The sequence below is a fragment of the Vidua macroura genome, chromosome 1, assembly GCF_024509145.1.
Source record: "Vidua macroura isolate BioBank_ID:100142 chromosome 1, ASM2450914v1, whole genome shotgun sequence".
In the NCBI taxonomy this organism is placed as follows: domain Eukaryota; kingdom Metazoa; phylum Chordata; class Aves; order Passeriformes; family Viduidae; genus Vidua; species Vidua macroura.
The window spans coordinates 31,441,104-31,460,907 of record NC_071571.1 but is presented as its reverse complement, the minus strand read 5'-3'; the positions used below and the strand labels follow the sequence as shown (position 1 = coordinate 31,460,907).

General features: G+C 34.9%; 1 protein-coding gene across 1 annotated transcript in view; it reads right to left on the bottom strand.

Annotated features, from left to right (window-relative positions):
- DNAH11 (dynein axonemal heavy chain 11) overlaps positions 1–14,545 on the bottom strand; it is a 106,104-nt gene extending 91,559 nt beyond the window's left edge. The window contains 10 exon segments of the mRNA XM_053970705.1: positions 500–681; positions 777–885; positions 3,231–3,387; positions 4,183–4,287; positions 4,956–5,062; positions 5,064–5,108; positions 5,221–5,276; positions 5,279–5,367; positions 6,182–6,273; positions 14,492–14,545. Of these exon segments, the coding sequence (XP_053826680.1) occupies positions 500–681; positions 777–885; positions 3,231–3,387; positions 4,183–4,287; positions 4,956–5,062; positions 5,064–5,108; positions 5,221–5,276; positions 5,279–5,367; positions 6,182–6,273; positions 14,492–14,545 (996 nt within the window).
- Positions 14,546–19,804: the final 5,259 nt, after the last annotated feature.

Below are 19,804 nucleotides of genomic sequence, written 5' to 3'. Positions count from 1 at the left end.
ATTCTTGTGAGTATACATGCATGCATACATGTACCTGCATGCATTTAATGTGTATAGCACAACGTGCACTATACCATACATAAAAGCCAGAGCACACAAAAGTCACACATAGCCATGCACATTCCAAATCCACACCTTCTTATTTATATGTTTTTGTTTCCTTATTCTTCTTACCTCACTATAAATATCTGATCAACAATGAATTTGTTACCAAATACAAATTCTTACTGTGCACAAACAAATGTTTTTGTCACTCTAGATTGTCACTGTACACAGCTTTTCCAAACAGGACACACATTTCCCTTTGGACATATTTATCATACTGAAGAACATTACTGCTGTGATGAAATGCCTTTGAAATACCGAGTCATTGAGAGACACTTTATCAATGCTTTAATGTACTCAAAAATAATTTTTGTGTCTAATACAACCAACCCACTGGCAATTATCTTGATCAAAAATCTTAAGGGGAGTAATTAAAGACAATGAATTAGTTTACTTTGAGAATAAAGTTCTCTTCTGGCTGCAAGTACAGCTCCAGGGTAGATTGTTTAACCATCTGCTCAGACTGTAGGTTCCTCATCCTCAGAACATCCAGAGATGGAAACAGGTCACTGATCACGCCTGTGAAAATTGGGATATCATCTGTCACTATTTTATGCAAATTGAAGTCTCTTAAGACTCACATAAGCACATGGAAAAGGAGGGTAAACAATGTATCACAAGAACATTAAATAATTTTTTTAGGAGTTTGTTTTTATTCAAAGGCAAAACACCAGAAACATATTTTACCCAATCCTCAGGTCTGTTCTTGTCTCCTTGTTTCAGGGACCCAGAAATTACCAAAACTGACTTGATAGCATGAAGTCCCCAGTCATAATGGCCCTACAGAGACATTTTATTTAGTCATATTAGCACATGAAATAAAACTAAGTGGTAATGTTCATGAAGAAAACAATCATTTTACACAGAGTAAAACTAAATATTTTTGTTTACTTTTAGTCTTTCAGTGGCTTTTGATCAGCATTAGAGGTTGACTAAAAATATAAAAGGTTGAAATATATATATATATATATATATATATCAGTATATCTATTTAATTTTCAGTATTCCACCATCTGGTTCCCTATTCTTAACTGGCTACCAGCTGGGTAAAGTTTGAAAACATATTCTGCAGCCACACCTAGGAGTTCAATATAAATAAAGCCTATAAGTATTATCAATTCTCCCTCCAACAAAAAAAAAAAAAAAAAGGAAAAAACAAACAACCCCCCCCAACCCCCAGAAAAAACAACTCCAAAACAACAACAAAACCTGAAGCAAATTCACAACTTAAAAATACACCATTTTAAGTTGACAGAGGCCATGCCTCTATCCTCTTCCATGACAGTGGTAACTCTGTAAGTGTGAATCAAATGCACTAAATACAGCACAAAGAATAATTAAAAAAAAAAATAAAAATCATTTCCAAACTCAGGACAATTCATGATCAATAAGAAAAAAAATTCTGAGGTAATAAAGGTGCCTATTATCTGCACTGAAAAGGAGTCTCTGTATTTTAGAAATGGTACATCTGTGCAAAGAAGTTAAACAGAGTTGATAATGAAACCAGGAAATTTAGAATATACTGTGCTTAATAAGATTTAGCTTAGATTTAGACAAGGCATTTTGTGTGTGTGTTTTGGTTGGATTTCTTGGGGTTTTTTTGTTTCTTTCTTTTGTTTGGTTTGGTTTTTTTCAATTTTTTTTTTTCAATTTTTTTTGTTTTGTTTTGTTAGCTGTCTAAAAGGGTGTTAAAGAGTGAAAGCTGTTGAAAGGGTGTTAAGATATGCATCTTAAAAGCAGCCTGGTGCGTGGCTTGTCCAGTGTACAAGGACTTCCTTCGCATGGTATTTGCAAAGTCCCTTCACAACATATGCCCTGACCGATAACCCTGTTCTGCAGCAGGCTGAGGATCCTTTCCATGGGCTAGGATCCTAGTGCCCCAAAGGTATATTTAAAGTTCTAAAGGTCCCAACACTGGAGCAATACTCTCAGAACTCTCTGAACTGCTAATATATTTTACGCAGAAGCCCAGAATTTTTTCTCAGAGGTATTTGATTTCTCCCATTTCCATTAAAAGTAAACCAAATGAGAGTTAAAAAGTAAACAAAGAAGAACATTCTAGATTTTGCTTCTCAGAGGTATTTGATTTCTCCCATTTCCATTAAAAGTAAACCAAATGAGAGTTAAAAAGTAAACAAAGAAGAACATTCTAGATTTTGCTTCAAACATTAATGTTAATATTATTATTGCAACTATGATTAATACTGAAGTAGCAAACAATGGTATAAATTACTTCTCTCAGTTCAGAACAAACTAATCCAGGACAAAGTAATCATTAGACTCAAGGAATCCTTGTTCTAGTGAAGCAAACAATATTAATTATCTTTAGATATGCGCAGTTTAATTTCATTATCTCTAGAAAATTGCAAGAATGTGTCAGGAAATCTTCAGGATATTTAGACATAATTTCAAAATTATGCAGGCATGAAAATAAAGTTTTTATTTCATAAAGGCCCTGCCTGCTATTTGAGTTTATGGCTTAAAGCTGAAGGGTTCTTCAAGGTCTAATTCCATTGATAAAAATGAGTATTAGGAACATCTTGCAAAAAATTATACAGCTGAAGATTATTAAAACAGCATACATACAGGGAAGAGATCATACAGTTTCTAGGGTTTACTTTTTTAAGATAATATTTCTGAAAACGGATTCTTTCTAGTATAATAATTAAATTACTTAGAAATATTTTTCCTCCCCCTTTTTTTCAAACAGCTGTCACTTCTTTTACCGTGGAAAGTTTAAAGACCTGTTCATTCAATTGCAATATGCTATGTATTTTTCAAAATAATTTATACTCTGTTATTCTCTTCTCCAAAAAATAGCTATTTACATGGGTGTCACACAGCAGCACAATGTAGTCAGTCATCCCAGGTATGAAGTGGTGATACACAATTATTTAATGCAAAACTAACATATTACAAACATCCAAAGGTAAGAAGAAATGATACTTTTTTCCAAATTCATGTCTGACAGTTTATTAAGGATGGACATGTGATTTAGAGTGTCTTTAAAATACAAGATAACACAATATGCATAAATCCTTCCTATTATGCAATATTCAGCTGCACTGGTATGGAGTATGTGCTGATGGATATGTATTAAATCCAGAAGCCCAAAGAAGCCTCGCCTGTTCAGGGAGCAGCTCCCTGCAGAGAGGTTAGAAGATGATGAACTTCCTGGCTAACAGACAGGCATCAATAAACCCTTCAGCAGCCAACATTATTACAGAGACCAGTTCAGTGTCAGGGACAGCCATGTCACAGATTCTAGGGAAGAAAAAAAACCTATAATCCAAATGCACAGATTAGTATTTAAACATGGTAAGATGAAGTCGGCTAAATCAAATGTCTGATGTGTGCAAATATTTTTAAAAACAGAGCTCAAGAGAGTCACAATTAAGAATGTCAATCAAAGCTGACCCTAGTTCAAAGCAAAATGAGCTAATTAGGCACTGGTGATTGTTAATATTCCATAACACTGCTGCACAAAAGAGGCATCTGAGAAACACAGACAGGTACTGCCCAAACTCAGAGCAGGCACAGGCTGCAGTGGTATCACTTGCCACTGATCACTGGGGGCACATCCAGCAGCTCTACAGGGCCTGGAAGCCAAGTGCAACACAACCATTGCTAAAAATGCTATCCTTTTTTAAAGTGCTTCAATTTTTTTAGAGAGTTTAGTGCTTTTATATGACGGCTTGGTTACCTTTAGAAGTTTTACTGTTTCTTTTCTAAATCTAACTGCTCAAACTTTTAGAACAAAAACCCAGAAATTTTAATGACAAAAATGAAAAAATCTCATTAAATCTCATTTTTAAAGGAACACGAAGTAACAATGTAATAATTTCTAAACAATTTCACAATTTCCTCATTAAAAATCATTACTTAAGTTACATACTAGCATAAAGGAGATCTTGAATTTTGTGTTCAAGCCAGCTACAAACCAGCAAATTTGTCCCTCAGAGCTCTTTCTTACTACTGAAAAAACTCAAATATTTGTTCTTTTTCCCCATCCAGAAATATACTGCTGAACTAAATGACCAGTTTTAATTTTGTCATATTTAAGTACAAATGGGGAACCTGACGTTCTCATGCAGTTCTGTCTGACCTGCACATCCAGGGATCATAGTAATAAATATTCCAACTCTGGATTTCAGTGTAATGTTTTCACCAAGAAATTCAAATCTGTTACAAGAAAGATGACACAAAGAAGTGTTAAAAGAAAGATACTGCCTCCAAAAAAAAGGAAAACTTACTAGACCTTAGCAAGAGGTATTTCAGCTTTTAGTAATCTGTCTGGCATTGAATTCAGAAGGAAAACACTGGACTATTAGAGCCACAGAGAGTTCATGTGGCTGAAGCATGTCTATAGGAAGAATCACCTTTTGAAACACAGAATAAAGGAGTCAGTAGGGATGCAGAGGGTTTGAAAAGGCCAGGAGACAATACTGAGTAAAAAAAAAAAACCCAAAACAGAAGAAGGTAAACATAGGATAGTGGAAAAACAAGGCATGTCTCAAAAGCACTGGAAAGTCCTGGAACCACTGAGACTTCTTGCAAAGTTGAATCCTTCTAAACTTCTCACTCATAGGGTGCCTTGATCCACATGGTAGGACTTGAACTGGTTTCAATAGCAAAACTTTAATTGTAATCTGGTAGGACCAGGATTTATTCACATTTATTTCTGCAGTTTGAAGAGAAAGTTATTTTTGGGTAGTACATTACACAGATGATTTTGTGTTACCATCTAGTCTTTCATTTACAAATAGTTTCAGAGGAACTTTGAAGGAAGATATTACTGGTTCAGTATTTATAGCCTGCAAAGGACAAAGAAGCACTCCTAGCATACCCACTTCTTTTTCGTCCTAATTTTATTGTGGATAGTCTTTAATTGTACTGCCTAGACTTCTACTACTGACTAGACTTCTACCAAGAGATGATTGAATTCCCCAAAGCACCCTCAAAGCTCCTGTCTGGACCAAACCTTTATAGATATTCCCTACAGACTAAAATTAAAAGACTCAACATCTTTTTTCTTGAAAGCAGCAGTTTCCAGTGTAATTCACATGAAAAAGAAGCTAAACAACAATCTCCATACTGCTTAACAGAACATCTCACCTCATCATCCATGTGTTCTGAATAGTTGAAAATTTTCACCATCATACCAAGGCACAGCCTAAATCTTATATGGTCTCTGTGCCAGCTGGTCCTGCAGGAGCACTACTCACTGCTAGGTGGAGAGCCTGGGTTGGAGTAATAGAGCACCTTAACATATGAAAAGGGATTTTTTGGATTGCAATGAACTTCTATAATATCAGGAGCTTTTTTATAACTCTTATGTTGCACGGATGATTTATTCCAAGTCCACTTTCTCATTATAATTTAATGTCCTAAACCACAAATATATCTCTTCCATATTCATGTAATATCATGGTGTGGTACTACTTGGAAGGTGCTTATTTTAGAAAAGAAAACTAAGGACATCAATATTTTTTATCAAGAAGGAAGATCCTGTCAGTGATTACATAGGACAGGAGGCTGTAGTTGCTGCTTTGCTTATTTCAAAGACTTGAACCCCAGAATTTGGCCTCCTAGCTGAGGGTTGTAAGCATTATGCTAGCCAGGATGCCTGAGTGTATCTTTTTTTGATCACTTATTTTTACAAGAAATTCCATATTGGAGCCAAAACATGCCCAGAAGAAAAAGTTTCACTGTATGTGGTATGAAAAAAAAAAATAGTGGTTTGGACTTTCACAAATGAAAAAAAAAAAACTTTGCTATAAACTCCTGATTAACCTTGGCAAAGATCTGCTCATATTCATCTTCAGACTAGACAATGATTATATAGCTTAACTTATGCAAAAAATATTTCAGTTTCTATAAATGTAGTGGCCATTAAAGTAATACCATTTCTTAAGTATGTGCACTTACATGCACATAGATTCTGAAATATATTGTGTCTTGATAACCTCATAAATATACCTATGAGGTAGGAAAGAACTCTGAACTTCTAAGAAACATTTAACTTTTCATTCCAGAAACAGATAAAGCAGGCACTGTTATTTATAGCAGTCATTACCTGTCAGTCAAAGCTGTAATAATTTGCCAAGAGGTATTTCCCAAGTACTCATTAAAATACTGAAACTGAGCAAAAGCTCTGGAACTGGAAACCTAAGAGGCACCAAAGAGTCATGATGCCAGGTAGGAGCTATTCAGGTGGTACAAATGCCACCCATCACAAAGCTGCAGCTCACACCCCATTCCTAGTCACTTATGACTAATAACTACTACATTCTATTTTAAAGGATTAGATGCACCTCGAGGCATTTGTGCTTTTATACAGATGCAACTGTAATAGAAGATAATTTTAATAGAGCTATTACATCAGAATACAAGGCCTCTCCAGACAAACAATGCAGTCTTTGCAAGGGAGCTGACATTACTTTGACCACAATGAGTTTCATTTTACTCCTCAAGCTTTGTTTCCTCTTATCTGAATGCCACCTTAAAAGCCTATTTTATTTCTGAGGCTCAGGGGAAAAGTAAAAAGTTTTTCCTATTTTAATTCCAATCCAGTGAAACCTTTGGTTCATTCAAACCAACAGCATTAATTTTACCTGAACTAAAGTCATACATAGAGTGAACACTTGGGTTTAAATCAACATTCAAAATTTCAGTTGTCTGCACACATAAAAAGGCACCACAGGAAAAGGAGATGCACATGCCTCTGAAAGGAGAGCAAAACACACTGTGAATTACTGAAGGCAGAACAAACTGTGAATGCAAAATATAGCTGATTCAAACATACACCCTCTGGGCTTGAAGGCTTGCTGATACCTCTCTGCCATGAACATCTTCAGTACAAATCATCATGATTTTTTCATGATCACCCGAGGAAAGTTCTCCAAGCAGCACTGTAATAAAGAGCATTTAGCTCAGTGACCTGAAAAGATTTAGGTAACCCTCTAAAACCAGATGGCTTCCAGTACCATCTACCATTATTACTACTAGAAATTAGTTCTGCCTACATCATGAACTAATTCACCATAAAAACTGGCTTGTACAATTTCCTGATAGTCAACATGAGATGCCAGAAGAAATCCTGGTTTAAACAGAAATTTGATCCATCTCCAAAACAACAACAATCCAGGTGAGCACAAATGCTGCAGATGGTCAGCTAGGCAGGGTAGGAGGGACGGATGGATGGATAAGAAGTTGTACATGAAATGGAATTGAAAATTCTGTGGTTATAATCTCCATAGAGATATGTACCAGATTTTATGAAATTGTACTAATTGTACAAGAACATTTATTGACAAACTAAAAATAGTCCTTAGGAAAGATCAGAGACATTTTAAAAATAGACAAAGCAATAAGGGGATGATTACAAAATATGATATAAGTGACTATACAGAGTTATGTAATACAAAGTGACTATGGAATTATTCAGGTTTCATATTAATAGGGGGGAAAACCCCAATGTCAGCTACTGCATGTAATTCTAAGGAGACAAATATAAAAATACATGGAAATATCAATAGAAAGATACAATGCATTTTCTACTACAGGGAAAATTTAGACAGTTCTGTCAGATATTCATGACCCCTTTATAGTCTCTTTCCTATTTTGTATTTCCCTTCAGCAGATATTCTATGTTGGAAAACAAAACCAAAACTACTGGAAGTTTTCACAAAGAGAAAGAGTACTCACAGCAGGAGAAAAATTCAGGAGAAGTTTGAGGCAAGAAAGGGTAAAGCAAAAAGTCAAATGGCACAAGGTATCCTTCTGAAATGTGACTAAAACTAAACATAAACGTAAACTGCTTGGTTTGACATAAACAAACCCAATAATTTTGGCTTCCTTACACACATATATGGGCATATATGTATTGAATTGTATGTATACACACTGAATGTGTACTTTGTTCTTAGCACACCATTGTAGCAGTATGTTCACTTTTAGCTTTTGTCTCAGTTCAGAATAATCCTACAAAACCCGGATAATTAAGATGTGATAAAAATGCCCATGAGGTAGCAGAAATTGAAGAAAAATCCATGTTTCTTTTTTCAGTAGGTGCTGTATTGTTTAATATGTTATAGTAATATGCTAATATGTTTAACATTTAATATGTAAATTATACTAATATGACTATTTTCACACTGAATTTACTTTCTGTGAATTAAACAAAAAGGTGATATCCAAACCTGCTTCTTGTGGCAAACCTAGTACAGGGCTATTGCCAAGCTTTCTTTCAGCTTACCAGATGTCATTTCTACACCCAAAACCCATCAGGTTTATGAAGCACAAGGTTCAGCCTGGGCTGGGTGGTCAAAAACTCAATGTTCTCTCTGCCTCTCTTCATAGGCCAGCGTGGTCTCCATGGAGCAGAGATGTTATGCATTGTGTACAGTTTCCTCAAGGTGTAGCAACCAAGACTCCACCTTTTGAAGAAAAAAAAAAAAAACCAAGCATGCATACATTTATGCACATAACATAAATGGCATATTTTGTACTAAAAATAAAGGAAGTTCATCTCATTAATCTTCACAAAGGATTTCCGTTACATCGCTAGTTTTTACAAACTTGAAATGAGAGTGGATTTTCCCTCCATTTTCTCTGTCACAGTACCTTCAGTAAGATTTAGATGAGACACCAGATATTGGGGTTTTTTTACATATCCACTTGATTTGAGCACAGACATGCTATCTCCAAATAAGAAAGTCTGGAGTTTCTGTGTTCACAGCCCCAGAGTAGGCACAGATAATACAGTATTTTGTTTCCATGTGCTCAAACATAGCTGTATCTTGGAGAAACTATCTCCAAGAATCAAGCTGCTTATACTTGTCCATTCAGTCTGGGGCCTCCCTGCTGCGACAATCAATCATTACAACCACAGGCAACATTGATTTTATGCAACATGAATGGTTATGCATTCAGCGCTGTTCTGAGAACAATAAGTTATTGTCTCAGAAGCTGCTGATCTGTTCTCCCTGACCTACCACTGCCCAGTTAGCACACATGCTGGCTGGACAGTTGGCAAATATGAGACTCAGAACCAGCCAAAAGGTTCAGCTGATAGGAGATGTGTGAGAGTGCTGGAGGTTAGGAGAGGTATGTGCTAAAGGATAAGACAGGAGGGGGTCTGAAACTATAACAGAAGATGAAGTAAAAAGAGCAGCAGAAGAGAGAAAGTATGAGAAATGCAATATTCAACCACAGTCTTGATCAGTTCTGTGACTTTTAGTACTAGTTTTTTATTTTCATTACTTCCAAACAGTAAACTGTCTAAACTTCTTTTAAAAAATATTTTATGTACAAGAGAAAGATATAAAATTTATTAAATTATAGTAAATTACACAGTATTAGGCAACAAAATCTTCTGACTTTATTATTTATTAATTTTTCCAAATTTATATAACTAAAAGTTGCATTTCATGTAATTGAAAGTGTCTATTAAATCTACATCCCAAAGAGGGCAAAATTCATGAAGGAGATTTCACATAACTCAACATATCTGATCATTAGATCTACATTTGTCATGCTCCTTTTCTGTGCTGTTATTTCCCAAGGGCAACATTTATATATTCCTCTGTATTCTCTTGAAATTTACGATCAGCAACATTGTCAAAAAGTTAGGTAAGATGATGGGCTACTTGCATCCAAAAATACCAGATGAATAAGGAAACCATTTACACTAGATGGTGTCAATTACACTAATGCATTCCTCTGTTAAAGTGGATGACTCTCTGACTGTTACATGATTACTACATACAAGGTTTTTATGGGGAAAAGCTGGGCCAAAATGATAAATCAATGAATGGAATTAATTACAATTCTGTCAATTGTCACAAGAATCTGAAGGACAAAGCTCAATATAAAACGGAGAAGTCTTGAAATTGTTATTTTTTATGGCTAATGCTTATTCTACAAATTGCCTTATTAAGGTCTAAATGCCTTTTGTAGCTACACATCTCTCCAAAGACCATGGAATTTGAAAATCACTGTCTACACACCAACACACTCTATGCCTGACACCTAAAACAGAAGACTTGTTTGCTTGCCTTATGTGTGGATGAAACAAATCACTGAGATTTAGTTATGCAAAGAATCTGTGATGGCCTACCATCATGTTTGAAAAGGCCCCATGTTCAAGCCTTCATCACCTCTGAAAGCATCAGTTCTTCTGAGTTACAACTCACAGCCCTTCAAAAAAAGGTTTTGCCTGAGGCACACTAAAAACTGTAGCACTCAGAGAATTGATGGTTGTGGCTGGATAGTAACTGAGGCCAGGAGTATCATCTGGCATGTAGATAACATAGTATGAAGCTTCTGAAATACATCAAAGTGCCTGTGCTTTTATGCAGACTGGTGTCACAAAACCTAGGAGATCATTGTTCAGGGGTGGAACACAGAAGAATAGCTACAAAACATTCCTCGCGCAAGGGGCAGCAGCTCAGTCAGTAACAGCCTATCAGACACCATCCATCTTCCAGTCTTACTTATCATCACTACGCATTGCTTGCCTGAAATTTGATCAATCCATGCTAGAGGAAGAATAGATTTGATGATCTCATTGACCTTTTTCTATCTCCAATTCCTGCAAACCTACAACCCAAAAATCCAAATAAATGCAACTATGCAACTTCCATGTGACTAAATTTCCAGCAAAGACAGATTGGGATTTATAACTTGTCTCTCATCTCTTCCTGCTGAATACCTTGTACTCATCTTAGCTGGGAGAAAAAAAAAGTTTATTACCTTCCTTAGGCAAAATGTTCCTATTTTCAAAGTAAATTAGAAATTTGCTCAGAAAAAAGGTACAGTTCAATGACATTATCAGCTCGCAAGGTTAGCTGGAAAACTTGCCTTTCTGTAGAGAAAATGAAGTACATTAATACACAAAGATGCTCAGCTGTTTTGGCTGTGTTCCTCTTTAAAGGATGTCTAGCAAGTCTGCTGAAAAACCAAAATAGAAGAAAGGAAAAAGCATGTACTTGCTTTTTATACAAGTATACAGCCAAAGCTTTTTCACAAAAAGAGAGTCTGAAAAAGAGACAGAGCTGTTAACAATCATCTTAAAGCCAGAAATTCCATCCCAGTTAAGGTAAAAATCAGACCAAACATTAGAACAGAACAATGTAATCCACTGTTGGATGTGGTGGTCAACATTGGATGTTGGATCCAATGTAATCATAATAATGATGAACACAGCTGTAAGGAACAGAGAAGGTGGCAAGCCTTTCACATTTCCTTTCCAGAAAATGAAAGGGAACATAATTTCATTCAGACCAAGGAAACCAGGGGAATGGAATTGTGCCAGAAAAGTCTCCCCAAAAGGTAAGTCTGGGCAGAGAAAACTCCTCTTCAACCTTCCAAAGAGTCCAGCCTTAGCAAGGATGAGAAAAAAAAAATTCTAACTCAAAAGTGCAGTTATGTGCAGATAAATTTAAAAGAAAACCACCAAAGCAACAAATTAAAAAGTAGATAAGAATCACTTAGGTGGGGGAGCAAAGAAACCACTTTTTAAAAAGATACACATATTGTTTTTGATGTAAAAAGAGTTAAAAGCATGAAAACACATTTGTACTGACACAGTACTAAGAATCAAAATATTCAATTATATACCTATCTGGAAAGAAAAAGAAGACATACTTATTTTTTGTCTGACTGATGCACTCCAGCTATTAGCTTGGTATCTCTCAGAACAGAAAAGTAACATCTCAAGAAACAGGTTTGTGTTGTTTTTTTTTTTTTTTTAACTTCCTCTTGCAACATTTTCCTGCAAGAAGAAACAGACTGTGACTCTAAACGTGGCTGCCTCTAAGTCAGGAAGAGTGAATGCAGGTGGGAAGTTCAAGGCATTCCTGCAAGTGTGTAGAAGGAGGACTTTGGCTGCACGAATCCACCACATCCTGTTGCAGGTGTGAAAGAAAAACTCCCAGAGTATGGATAGGGATCAAGTCAATTTGATCCAAACAGAACATACTTTTAAGACCTTTGACAATTTTGACATCATGCCATCCCTAAATAACGAGCCTATGCTTCAAGTTGAACGAGTCATGTAAAAAGCAGTAGAAATCCAGTATGTCAAATAGGAAAAAATGACAAAAAAATTCATCAGAACATCTCACACTTGCACAAAAAGGAAACAATCTGACAGCTCTCATTTCCTGCTTGTTGCAGAACTACGCTTTAGAACAGTTTGTAATCATACTGGAAATTTTACCTCTGCTGCAGAGCTTCAAAACTTTCATACACCTTTGGCTTTCTTGTAGCTTCCATCGCATTTTCTTTATCTGTTATGTCAGTCACCAACTGCTGTACAGAAAGAAAGGGAGTTATTTCAACTCTCAGGTTTTTTTTTTTTTGTTTGTTTGTTTTGGTTTGTTTTTTTTTTTTTTTTTTTACTTCATATGGTTTACTAAACTGAGACAAGAAAAACATGGGAAAAAGAGCTGGAAAAATATACCTAATCAACTTGTTTTAATTTCTATTTCTTAGATGGAAAAGAAAAATAATTAAAGCCACAAACACCTATTTTGACAGTGTTTAGACTGAATATGAAGGAAAAATAAAATGAACAGAGAGAAGTGCAAATATCACTGATGATACCATTAAAACTCTTCGACAAGATAAAAATGACAGATTTTAGCAGAATTATTAACTTAGAGTATTTCTGCTCATACAAGCTCAATGCCTTTTCCCATATGCACCATGAAGAAACTTCAGCATGTTAAACACAACCAATCATTTCATTGCTCTTAACAGGGTTCTCAACTTGTACACAAAATATACTTTTTTAGCATATACTGAAACATGCTGCTGTCAATGTTTCTAAATTGCTGTCAATTGTTTCTAAATTCTAAATTAAAACAATTAGAAATATATTTGAAATTTCAAGCACAGAAGCTCCCTACAGAACATTATCCTATACTAGATTTTCAGAATTGTACATGATGAGGACTTTCCCTGGCATCTGTGGATTGAATTACAGGTATATTGGCAACACAAAATTATCATCTTTATTATGCAAGTGTTCAGTGACTTTTTTTGGTCAGCACGAACAATTAAGGGATATTGCTTTGTGTTAGTTCAAGTGTTTATGTTGATTGTTGTAGTTACCTTTATCCATTAAAAAATAACAGACCTTAAACTTGTGTTTCAAGCATCACTTAGCTAAATGATACGGAGTTTGCAGAAAAGATTACTGCACCTCAGTAATATTGTATCTCTACGGGCCTCCAGGAGGTTAAAAAGCTAACAAAGAGTAAGTAAAAGAAGATATTAAAGACATGTGATGGAATGACCCACAGATCTTTGTCTCAAATTGTGACACCAGCAGCTGCCAGTCAGTGTGAAAAGAAAACAAGGCAAATAATTACTTTGATGAAGATAACACGTGTTGAAATTCCATCCAAATGGAAACGACAGAATTTGCCATGTTTAATTTACTTCGCCAGCCTTTCACTTGTTCAATGAAATATACCACATATTTACTTTTCAGAATCACTTACATATGAAACTAGAAAAACAAACAAAACAAAAAAGCCACTAAAGAAACAAAAAACAGCACTAAAAAATTATTTATCAAACAGAGGAACTAAAGCTAACAAGAGCTTAACAAATTCTCCTGTAATTGTTATTATTATATATCATAAGAGAAGACATCTTTAAACACTGAAAATGGACAGCATATTAATAAAGGATCTTTTAAAAATTGAAGGAATTACAAGGTCAGAAAGTTGGGTTTTTTTTTTGTTTGTTTTTTTTTTGTTTGTTTGTTTGTTTTTTTAACTCCTACATGGAGACAGGAATGTTTTTAGAATATGTATAGCCACACAGCATACATGTAAATTCCCAGTACTAACATCTGGAGAAAATATAAATCTGCAATAAAGAATCAGGAAGAAAAAGTTTTAACTTGACAAGTATATCAAGGGAATGAATAATACTGATACAATAATAATTTTTCTAATAATTAAATTCTTATTTGATTGTTACTTAAACTTTCAAGCAGCTGTTCATTGGACTTTAATAAAGGAATTTCTATTCTTTTATGCTCTTGATAAGAAAATTCCATGGCAGTCCACGTTTGGCTGATTTCTTCCAAAGTCTGGGAATAAAAAGAGCAATAATAACAACATCTGTCTATATATTTCACATTTCATATTTGGAATTGAGGAATTTAATAAATTATATGTAATTCACAGTGATGGTAAACTTCACCACAGACAAAAGGTTCATTTTGCTAGGCTGTGAATTTTGATACCTAGGTAAGTCACATGAAAAGATTCAATTGTATTTCTTGAAACAAGACCTAAACAAACAGATAGTTTGTTACATACTATTTTGCAAAAACAGAAGGAAAAAAAAAAGGTACATCTCTCACCTTTTCAGTACTCAACTCTTGCACAGCATTGACAACTACGCTTTGGACTTCCATCTTCTACCTTTATGAAATTGGAGTCCCAGAAGGTCTGAGAAGGTTTTCTGCTACTAAAAGCCTTGCCTGTAAAGAAAATAGACAGCAGGGAGAAAATTAAGTCAATGAAAAAGTCCAACATAAGCATATAACAAAGTGTTCAAATGGAATGTAACTAAAAAACACAATTAAATAAGTTAAATGCACTCTAGATACCAGATACACTTTTAGATGTGCCACCAAATTGTGGACTTAATCAGCCTAGCAGAAATATTTCTTAATGCTGTTACAGTTTTTTTTTTTTTAAATTTTTGCTTTGTTTTGTCTTGACTCTGGTGTTCTGTACTTCATAACACTAAAGGTAAGTTTATTTGCACAGCTGCCATTGAAGCTGGTGTAAGATACAGGCTCAGTATCTGCAGACTAGAAACCCTGGGGAGTGATGCAGATATTTGCAGTATTTTGTTGCTACTTGGTAAGATTAATGAAATTCAATTAAAAAACCCTTAAAATTTTTATCAATTATTTGAACAGATGACAGTCAATTATTTTTTCATTTTCTTTTTGTTAAAAAATACCACAATTTTGTGCTAATACTGTTAGGAGCTTTCTGTATTAAAAAGAAGTTTAAATGTGCTTTTATTAAAACTGCATGTGGTTAAGCATTGGCATATTGAAGAAAAAGAGAAAAATTCTGTTACATTCTCTGCTACACTTACAGATTCAAAGTTTTTTAATTTTAAAAATAAAAAAAATAGAAATTAGTCTTAAATATTTTTTTTCAAAATGGTTTAAAAGAATTTTATTAAAATTTTGAAAACCAACAACTTCGCCATGTTATAGCCTATGAACCAAAACCACAGGGATTTTTTTCATGAAAAAAAGTATCAGATCTGGGTAGCTGGAGTTCACAATTTTGAAGCAATTTAGGAGAAGACATCTATGCTGAAATCTGATTTTTCTCTTAAAAGACTAATAAATGGGCATGTAATAAATTTATTTCCGAATGAAACAAGAAGCTTTATACCTGTTAGATTCAAGGCTTTGTATTCAACCGCTCTGCTGTCTGTGAAGCACAGCTGTAGTGTCCTGCAAATAGTCTGGGGAGTCTGCTATTATTTTTAGTTCATACTTCTCTTGTCCCATTAGAATTTTCTTCTTCAGGGCTACTGTCAACAAAATATTGAAATACTTCAAGCAAAAGAAGTGCCCTCCCTTTAAAAATTAGTACCTTCCCTGCAGCTCCCAGCCCTCTGGAGCTATGTCTGTGAGCAGGGCAGATGAACCGCTGCAAATTCCACCTGTAAAAGTGGTTGTTGTCTGGAGGGGCCTGCCATAAACCCCCACCCTCTTTTTTTATTTCCCATACTGCCTCAACTCAGAGAAGTGACAGCATGATTTTAAATATAACTCCACAAGGGCTGCAAACCTATTCAGAAAAATAAAGTTTTAAAGGAAAGCCTGAAAACAAAGCTTGTTCCAGAACATGGACATGAGCAATAAACCCACCAAAACATCCAAGTGGGTGGGAAGAGTGAGGAAGGGGTGGCATTGAGACAGACAAATTGCAGAAATAGATGGCTGTGGAACCTGCCTTGGCAAACCTTGAGCTGCACATCCATCTGTTCCACATTAATCTCTCTCCACTGGGTTTTAGTCCAATCATCAATGCTGCTCTGAAACAGAAAGTACAGATAAAAGCATCGACAACATTTGGTGAAGACATGTTTCTGCTACAAAACAGATAAATGGATGCAGGGGAAAGCCCATCCTACAGCAAGATTTCACAGCCTAAATTTTTTCCTACACCACCATTAGTTAGCAAGCACACATGAAACCCATCTTCTCTAAATTCAATTCAAAGACCAAGCATTTTAACAGTTTCATGTTTCAGTATCTGGTAAAAACATACCTGCACAACTTTCTTGTGCTATTAGACACTCACCTATACCCACAGGTAACATACAAGTGCACCTGGGAGATTTTGGAAAGATGCCCTGCAACTCCTCCTAGGGGTGCTACCAACAAAATTACAGAAAGATCTAGTACATGTATTTTTAACCTTGCCTATGAAAGGCAACATCTTGAGGGAAACAGAACTTTGCATGACTGACTCCCCATACAGATCTGTACACTTTTCTGGACTCCTGCTTCTAGATTTGTAGAGCTTTCTAATGTACAGTTCTGAGTACTAAATTGGATTTTATGGATATCTGAATTTGTACTCAGTTTCTTAAACCAGTGAAGCAAGTTCTGGGCATTAAGAAAGCTCTAAAGGAAACTACAAAGTTTGTTTTGCTCTGGGATTATCTTGAAATTGGTTGACTTGGGAACAGAGATATTTTTACTCTGGGTATCCTAAAACATAGCAACTATTATTTCAAAAACAAAAGGAACAGTAAAATCTTCAGTATTTAATTTTTTTAAAATCAAAACTATAGCACTTCTAGGATCAAATAAAAAATATAACATTAAAATATAGTCTAAATTTGTAAGTAATTTATAAGTAATTTTAAGAAAAATCTTACATTAATATAAACATGAATATGCCACAATTTCTTGAGTAACTGCACTTCTTTTCAACATTGTTTCATGTCCTTGTAGCCTGGAATAGATACTTCAAATAGTTTGTAGATAGATTCCTGCATTAGAAACATTTCTTTTTCCAGCATCTCAAGCTCTTGATTTGCTGGAAGAGGGAAGCAACACTCAAAGTACAGTTGTAGGGTATATTAAACTTACTTAACCTGTCAGTGAAATCTATAGATTCTGCATATATAAATCAAGATAAGAAAAGCTGAGAGAATTATGGCAAAGAGGCTACAAAGCTGTATTTGCATTGCCTCTGAAAGCACCCAAAAGCATACAAATGACTCTGTATTGAAACCACAAAAGAAAAGCTGCATAGAAAGAAGTTAATTTATATTCTTGCATTCTTTAACTTATTAAACCACTTCTTAAAGTTATAGAAATGTTAACGAAGTCCCCTCATGATGTTTTAAAAAAGAGCCACTTAATAGTCTACTTTAGGCTATTCTACTCAAGAGCACATTATGCTGTGTAAAGGAACATGAGAAAGTATTCCGAATTTTAAACATTTTTTGGTAAGCATATGCAACACTGGAAGAGAAACAAGAAACCTGGATTTGGTGGCACTAGAATTACACCAGCATCTTGAAAAAAAAAAAAAAAATCCCCAAACCAACAAACAAAACTCCCCCAAAACACCAGTAAAACAAAAAACCCTCCAAAACAATCCCTAAAAAAAACCTAAACAAACAACAACAAAAACAAAAACAAAAAACAGCAGAAACCCAAAAGTTCCGACTCATAATATTTTAATGTGTACATTGAAATATTAACTTTTGTACTGAAATATTACAAGCAAATATGTTTCTCTAAGAATCTCATCACGCTATTGAGATGAACATATGGATTTTTCTACATCAAACCGAAAGGGAGCTTCGATTTTAAATCTTTCTGTGAATCCCATCTGCTTACCCATGAAGAACAGGTAGTGACATTTGTCACTGATTATGCTCGTTCTTATTAAGAAAAACAGAGACAAAAAGGGCTGATCCCAGAATTCAACATATGTCAAGTAAAGTGCATTTTCTTCTGATTGCAATGTCATTGCATCTGCATCTGCAATGTCAGATGACTGAGGAGGAATTACTTGGTGCTATACTGACAGAGCTCTGTTCTTTGGGCAATTCCTATTTAACAGAGTAACATTTTCTTTAAAAAAAAAAAATCACACATGGTAGAAATACACCAGTAAGATCTGTATATTAACAGTGAGAATATTCCTGCATCTACTCATAAATAAGAAATTACAGTGGATTAATTATTTAACCAAAACTATGCTCTATGTCATAGCTTTTACTAGAATGCTTTAGAATTTATTTTATGGATCACTGGTAACTATAAACTATTTGAACTTAACAAACTCAGTTATTTTATGTATAATAACATGAAACTTCATTTTGATTATGGTGGGACTCTTCCACACAGTAAAACAGAGTTCTACTCCTGCTGCTATACACACTTTCAAATATGTAAAGATGACCTGGAAGTAGCTTTCTCATTCCACAAATCTCCCCCCAAAAAAACATTCAGTAAACCATATGAAAAAAAATTCTATAAGGATGAAAAATATGCCTTGACATGTGGTTTTTGTCTGTATCAAAAGTACAAGAAAGGGAAGGTTGAATCTGAATCACTTCAGAGTAACTAGAAAACCAGCTAAAGGTACACATCAAAAATACTATCAAATATGCTAGACCAGATGGGCACAGAAATAGAAATTTCACCTTGAACTGGCCATGCATATCCCAAAACAGAGCAAATAATGGTTTCTCATTTCTCATATGCAGATGCTGCTCTTAAAACAAAGGTTTTAATAAGTTCTCCTTTTCATGTCAGTAGGAAATACTACAGCTGTAGTGTTTTCCCATCTATTCCTCTCACCAGATTTTTTTTAATTCAGAAAATTTACACTTGCCACTCAAAAAAAATTATAACTGAGAGGAGTGTGGAGCAGAATATATAGAGAAAAAGGTGGCTGAGCACCACCTGACAGCCATCAAATTCTACCTTTTGAAAACATATTTGAACAGTCCCAAACTATTGCTGCCTGTGATATGGAAGGCAAGGGAGGTTTAGATTGGATATTAGGAAAAAATTTCTTCACTGAAAGGGCTGTCAAGCATCAGAACACGCTGTCCAGGGAAGTGGTAGAGTCAGCATCCCTGGAATATTTAAAAGACACATAGATGTGGCAGTTAGGGACATGATTTAGTGGTGGACTTCGAAGTGCTGGGTTTAAGATTGTATTTGATGATGTTAGGATTCTATTCCAACCTGAATGATTGTATGATTCTATAAAAATATGTGAGGCTTAAGATTCTAAGATTCATTCATGCCCTAGAAGATTACTGTCATTTTTTGACCATGAAATCAAAGACAAACATCACTTACATATTTAGTTACAGTTCTAAGTACAGACCTTAGGATCAAAATTCATCATCAGGAGTCAGTTTTGAGGATAATGCCTAATTAGTTTGATTGAAATTAAACTGAGAAATTTAATCCACCTGAACATTCCACTTACTGTAGGTCTGATCTTCATACTGGTCAAGAGATTTCAACTTCACATATTTCTGAGAAATAAAGGTATTTTCTGGACTTTCTAAGAATCTGCAAAGCAAAACCCCACATCTAATAATTTTTTTTTTTTCTTTTACTGCTAGCTCCTCATGAACAAGTTCTGGTGGAAAG